General features: G+C 43.0%; 1 protein-coding gene across 1 annotated transcript in view; it reads left to right on the forward strand.

Annotated features, from left to right (window-relative positions):
• Nucleotides 1-7,203, forward strand: part of T265_10525 (hypothetical protein) — a gene marked incomplete at both ends in the record, with an annotated part of 53,279 nt that overhangs the window by 29,003 nt on the left and 17,073 nt on the right. Inside the window, one exon of the mRNA XM_009176918.1 lies at nucleotides 2,964-3,238. Within this exon, the coding sequence (XP_009175182.1) occupies nucleotides 2,964-3,238 (275 nt within the window). The remainder of the gene's footprint in view (nucleotides 1-2,963; nucleotides 3,239-7,203) is intronic.

The raw sequence follows: 7,203 nt of genomic DNA on the forward strand, positions 1-7,203 counted from the left end.
ACGACCGGTTCCGCTTTTTTGATGTGTCATCAAGTAGGCACATTCTCCGGACTGATTTGGGCAATAAACTGAATTGCAGATCAATACGGTCTTGATGGGAGACTCACCTGGTGCCCAGTCGTTTATGATGTTCTTAGTCGATTGACCCCACGGAGTGCACTGCGATCTCTCGAATGTTGTGCCAACTGAAACAGGAGACAGCCTGATTCGGCACGTATAGTGGAATAATAGTATCATAAACAAGAAGTTCAGCTGAATTCCAAGGGAATCATCCGTCAAAACCAAGTTTGTATGCAGATGAATGTGTAAGCCAACCGACGAATTTCAATTTATCGTAAGTTTTAAAGTGGCAGCTGGCTGATGACAAATTATATTCCAGGGTATGCTAATTGAGTCCCTAAAATTGTGAGACTCCATTTACCCTAAGCGCTATCTTCATCACTCTTGCTGACAGAAACATGCAGGTAGTACCACACTGACGTATTAAACTAGGCACATCTGAGTCTCTCATGCCAGGACTGAGGCAGTGTCCTTTGCGAAACTCACCCGATACTGGTCCGATGCTCGACATTAGTCAAGTAGTCGGGCTAGGAAATGACGTGTGCCACTGGGATCATTGCACGTCATTTCCTGCGGGGCTTCTGACCAGTTGCAAACAGGGATCGAGGTCACGGTCGCTCCAGAATATCACAGCAATCAGTTTTGATATAGCTTCATTCATTCCACGTTGCCATGTCTTGGTCTGTCCCCTTATGTGTGATGCCCTGTGGGCTACATCGCGAGTGTCGCTCGAGAATATCACAGCAATCAGGTTGGATGTAACTTCATTCATTCCACTTTGCCATGTCTTGGTCTGTCCCCCTGTGTGTGATGCCCTGTGGGCTACATCGCGAGGACTTACAACCAACTGAATCGTGTGTAACTAGACCATTCATGTGTCCAAAGAATTCCGAAAAAATTCAACAGAAGGCCTCAACCCAGAACGAGCAGCTGACTGCTCCGTTTTCGAAAAAGAACTCTCATTGGTGCATGAATTTTCTCCAGGAAATACCGGTCATTGGTGTACTTTAGTAAGTTTGGTTTGCACTCTCCAGTAATTTCGGTCACAACCCACTTTGTGCAGATGTCGTTCATTGGAGACTAAGCACATCAGATCTACGACAACTTATCCGAATTGACAGAATCATTGTTGAGAATGATCCCACAGTATGCATCAGTCACTCTCGAATGACTCAAAGAGAGAAAGATAAGGGAAAACCAAACTTCCAGAGACTTGGAGAATCTTGCAACGGCTGGTCACGAGTGTTTCCTCACATGCAAACTATTCAGTTGCTTAGTGATGAGGACATATAAGCACCGCTCAAGAATCAAAGTGGATAATGCCGGAAACTTCGTCTAAAACCATTGCGTCTGTGGGCGTTTTACACAACAGACAGTCAGTCGATGATAATGAGTGATTCCCCGTATATTGTAAGTGTTCTGAATGACGGCAGTTTTCAGAAGTAGTGGTCTAAATGATGGACTCACTAAAGACACCATGCAGATACTTTTAGCCTCCTTCACCTTCGATTTACCTGTGCTTTCTTTCGGATTTCAGTGTGGCTCATCTTCATACGAAACATTAAGAATATGGATGCGAGTGCATCAAGACTAATCAATGATCTGTTCTTGTTTATGGGATCATTGCCTCAACGTTGGGACCAATCCATATCTGTTTGCCTTGCACCAAAATTAACTCTCCAAATTTTTCGAACAGTAGAGACCTATATTCAGAGAATAGCTGGGAATCATTTGTCCTGATGAGATATACCAGATATTCCGGGTAATTGAAAAGTGAGTAAAACGTTTTTGTCCTACTTGAGGAGAATGTCGGTAACGCAGGTAATGCAGGTGTCAGTTAGTTTGTTCGCTGAGCTGGGCAATTTGGTTACAAGCGTTCTATCACCAGTGAGGCTAACGCCATTGGTGCGTTATTGAGGAGAATTAGTGAACACGCTAATGATATCATCTCGATTGGTAATAAAACGTTTGTAATCAACTTACCCCCATTTGCCAACAAACCGGTGACCATTTTTCGAGCTTATCCTACATACATAGTCGTATGAAGAACTCGTATGGGCTCTAATGTAAAATGAGGGCTATGCAAGTTTGTTGAAATGGTTTTGATTGGCTGATCAATTATCAGAAACTGTGCAGAGGTCAATGTATGTGGGGAAGCTCTACACCGTGCTGGACAAGCTGATGGACTAACCTTGACTTGACTGTCCTTCATCTGTTACTTGCGGATGTAACATTTGCAGGTGTGAACATGGGGAGGCATCAATGCACGTAGTATTTTGAGTTACCAAATTGCTGTTTTCAGTTGGTGACCTTGTAACCGGACATCGAAAAGAGTGCCTGAGGAGTGCTCACAAATGAATTTGTGCTTTGAACTATTGAAGGGATAAAAAAAGAATGCTAGTTCTCCCAGACAAATGCCAGGATTGCAGCGAGATTTCTGTGTAAAACGCTTTCGTGAGACTGGTTCTTAGTTGGTGTTTACTTAACAAAGTGTATGAATCCGATTCATGGGGAAAGCTCTTGCCTTCCAGGAATTTATAGTTAATCGTCTTATGTTCGTTTATATACTCGTTAGACCTCACATTCAGATGGACCGCAACGATTTGAAAAAGAACAAGTAGCTTGACAGACATTTCGTGCACTATAGGGGAATTTAACAATGACTAAAATTCAGACTAAAATTTAGAGTTTAATTGGTTTTTTAAAGCAAAACTGCTCCTCGGATTTTATAATCCTGGGCTTTTTCAAAGCCACTGGAATGCATGATATTTGACTTCTTACAGGAAACACTTTCACGGGCATGCTGTTTCACTTGTACTGAGGGGTAAACCTGAAAAGATGAAAACTCCAGATATACATTTTCGTTAACCCTCACTACCGATCTCTGCTTTGCGATTTCTCAGTCTGGACATCGAGGTCATATTGGTACCCCAGATCATCAACCGGACATTGTTACTCGCCGAACGAAGTCTAGAAGATGCCGTAAAGTTAACCTGCGTTGCTGTGGCCAACGGGCCCCCAGAAATGATACTGGAATTCAGCAAGACCGGTTCTGAACAGGAACGTAACTCCACATTGCAATGGCAACCGGTTGAACCGAGATATGGACTGAGTATGCGACACATCCCACCGGACAGACAAATGCCAACAGTTCACCGTCTGGTACTTGATATATCTGGTAGGATATTACGTTTTTTCATTGGAGTCGACCTGCGGTCGAAGATGTTCCCAAACGCTGAAGAATTTACCTAATGCGAATGCATCATTTGGTCGATCACAGATCATTATATTCCCTAATCAAAACATTTTATTTGGCAATCCTGAAAGCAACACAATTTTCAAGGTATAGTCCACTGGGTTTTGAAAGATGTCCACTGGTTAGAAACTCTCAGGGCGTTTTCTTTCGGCTGGAAGTATGGAGCTTCTTACTTTTCGTTGTCCTGAAAAGCCCTTTTTTGAAAAAGGAACTTGTACGTCACTTTGTGTCGGGGAGGTTAGGACTGCTTGTGTGGAAACGATTCACTCGCACTCTAACCTATTATCGATTGATAGCAGTCATCCGTTCATCTTTTTCCGCTATTGGATTAAATCATTAAAGTCCATGCCTACGAAAACCGTACCAGTCTTATGGGTTAAACAATCCATACATTGGACAACGGCAGTGGTTGTTCAGCCAGATATTTGATGGAAAACAAAATGCCCTCACGGCAGGCAGCCAAAATGTTCTCCGCATAGTCGGTAGGGATCGGACTGTCTGACGTCGTTCTGTGTTTCTGCCTTGAAGCTGAACAGTTGACACGCTGTAGTCTCCAGCACTTCGAACAACAAATGGGACAACTGTCTACCTGAAAAGGGTTCGTTTCTACGGTGTTTGTTAGGTGACGCAGATAAAAAGTTGATCACTATGTGTTGGCATAAAATAGCTAAAGTAGTGTCCGTACAAAGCCTCTTCGACTTGCTTCCTTAAAATGGTTTCCAGGATTGTCCTGATCCCCTACACTTCGCCACTCATTCGGGTGGATCTGGAGGTTTCATTAATCACCGAGTTAAGTTGCCGGTATTCTGCATATTTCCAATACAACCTGTCTGCTATAACCAAGTTGTTTGCCGCGCAAAGTATTCCGTGTAATCAGACTAACATTTATGATAAATGACCGAACTTTTTGGGAAAGGTCGAGAAGGTAGGCTTTGTCTTCCTATCCGCACGGGCGGATTTTCTGTGGAAGCGGAAACAAGTTAATGCTTGAGCAGCCAGTCTACGAGCCGATCAATCGATAAATCAGTCAATTAAAAAATCGGACAGTCAACTGATCAGTAAGTCAGTGGGTTGAGTAATTAGGGATCTAGTAATTCATTCAGTGAGGTGGTGGAACGTTTATTAATCAAGCAATCGGATATTTACAAAAATAGTTGGCCGGTCGATCGATGACTGAATCAGTCGGCCTTTGACCCAAGGATCAATGAGTTATGGGAATTCAGTGGCCTTGTCATGTCAAAAAGTTTATTTCTGAACAGGAATTGTATAACCAGAAGTATAAATAGCATTTAACGGGTCAACATCTACTGACGGCATATGAGTAACACTCTGTCGATCAGACTTTATAGGCTGGAAGATTAAACCTCGATCAAAACTCTCAAATTATGCTATGTTGTCAATAAACTCATTTTTGATGAACGTTATGAAGGAATTCAGCCATCTGTCGTCTAAACAAATCGATACAACTTTTCTTTGTGCTTAGATGCTCCGAAACGAGCTATTTTGACAAAATGATTGAAAATTTCGTACGTTGTTGCTACTAGGGAACGTGTGCCGTAACAAAGTTTTGAACACTATCCAAGTGGATCATTTGTTTTCAAGAATCATTTGGCCTTTCAAGGGAAGACTAATTAACAGCAGAAGGCTTCTCCGACGGCCATGTTGTCTCCTCGTAAGAGGGCTGTTGACAGAGCCATAGCGTGAAATACCTGCCCCGGGGTAGTAATATTCACGTCAATTGTGTCTCGCCTGACGAGGAAACCAGGTTGAAATTTGAGAGGTACACACTTGTGGAGTTCTTCCGCATCGCACCGTCCTCTGTTCCATCTATTTCAATTTCATATTTGACGAACTGTGGTTTGTTCCTAGAAGCGGTCACTTGCATATCACCTGTGGTATGTCGTTGTGGCGAGAGAATATTCTGCCAGTGCCTGTAACATCCTGAAGACAATTTAACAGTCATAAAGTTAATGCAAATGAACAACTTTGTGGTGCCGCCAAAAGTACGGTTTTCTTTCTGGAAGGTGTTTCGGATAGTAATCTAGCTGATAAATATTCCCACCAACCCCAAGTTTGACTTTTGCTCGCACAAAAGGGCACACGAAGAAGAATCGCATATTGACAACAAGTTTCTCTGAAATGCTTTCTTCAAGGTATACCTAGCATTGTATTAGCCTTTTAATTGGTGGTAAATCCAGTGTCAGTCCAGACGTGTTTATTACCGACCGCTTTTAGCCCATTTTGAACCCACTAATAACTCGTCACAAACATCAGAAACTGATTTAATTGTGGTAATGCGGAGTGTCTATCAGAAAACACCAACTGAATAGTTACAGACTAGTGGACAGGGAAGCAAAACTAATATGCGTCTTGCTTACAAAACGGAATGTATATCTTCTCCTTGAACGCGACTTCCTGAACTTTACTGGATATTCATCGACTGTTACTCAAAAGCAAGCAACTGCTACAAAGCAACTCCACAATTTCCGTAATGGATCTCTTATTTCAAGAGACGCGAAGAGGATTTACGAGAAAACATGCTACTCGCATGCCTCATCAGTAGTCGCCAACGTTACACCGCTAGATCCACCAAAGTAGGTCTTTCACCACAGCTCCATTATGTACATCCATGTGTACTCTGGCAAATTCGCGGTCTTTTTTGTTTGACCGCAGGTCGGGCCAACGCCTGATTACTTGGAAACCTACTGGACTCCTGTCTAAAATTATGCCCATCAATAGCTTAGAATCTGGTCTCATTAATTTCGTCCTAAGCATTTGCCCAACCGGTGGCAAACTGAAACAAAAAACCACTACTACTTACAATCCAAAGCCTTGCTTTGTTTCCTTTTGTGAATTGTTGTCCCCTCCTAGACAACGGAGGTATCACGCTGTATGTAGTTGTATTCTGTCTTTTGTTGTGGGCGGTTGCAGGATTTGTAGAATCCACCTCACATCATTCACGTTTGAAGTAAGTCTACCCAAAGGGGGAAGCACCGGTCTTGAATTATGTTCTAATTAGAGCTCATCAACGTTGCATCTCCTTGACCATGCCAGTATTCGAATATCTCGCATCTGATGTGCGAGACTAGTGTGTCATTACTAATTTACAGGCGCAAACTAAACGTCTGAGCAGGTGAATACGTTCGCGCTTGAATGATGTGGTTGATAACACCGACAACCCGAACAACGATCCAGTAACAAACCTCGGTTTTGTCGACCGATCGGCCCGTCAGGACTTTCCAGTAAGGTAGCTCCACCGAAGCTTGAAACCTACTCACTTTGGCTTCTCATCTGTCGCTTCACACACTAATGACAAAAAAAGAGAGGCCCATCCGAAAAAAAACTGTATGAAAGGCCTGTGACGTAGAATACGGTAAACATCTGTTATCTGATATATTGCTGACCATGCATTCACATCTGCTTGTTCGTTTCTTACGTCCAGCCCGGAAAATGTGAAAACCAAACTCATAGATAGATAAATAACCATGGAGGCCGACCAGCAATGTGGGGGCGAGGTGTGCTGTTTTTATATAACCGATGTATCAATTATTGCAGATGTCAAACCGATGTGATCAAACAATGAGTTGGCAGCCAAGTATAGAAGCCACTACCAGCAAACTCAGCTGCGCTGGTCATTGCCGTCTTCCTGGATGGGGACCACATCAATGGTTAGAGACACTGTCAGACATGGCCCAGTCGCGCCCTCAATGACGCTCGTGCATCCAAGCTATTGCCTCCAATGCATAGCCCCCTTCCCAATCCCCTCACTTACCAATCCACTTACAGTGCTGTACTTTACGCACTAATTTATCAGCTCCCGCCTTCAATGCACAGCTACCTACCCCACCGAGCGGTAGATAATAATAATAATAATAATAATAATAATA

The sequence above is a fragment of the Opisthorchis viverrini genome, assembly GCF_000715545.1.
Source record: "Opisthorchis viverrini unplaced genomic scaffold opera_v5_373, whole genome shotgun sequence".
Taxonomy (NCBI): domain Eukaryota; kingdom Metazoa; phylum Platyhelminthes; class Trematoda; order Opisthorchiida; family Opisthorchiidae; genus Opisthorchis; species Opisthorchis viverrini.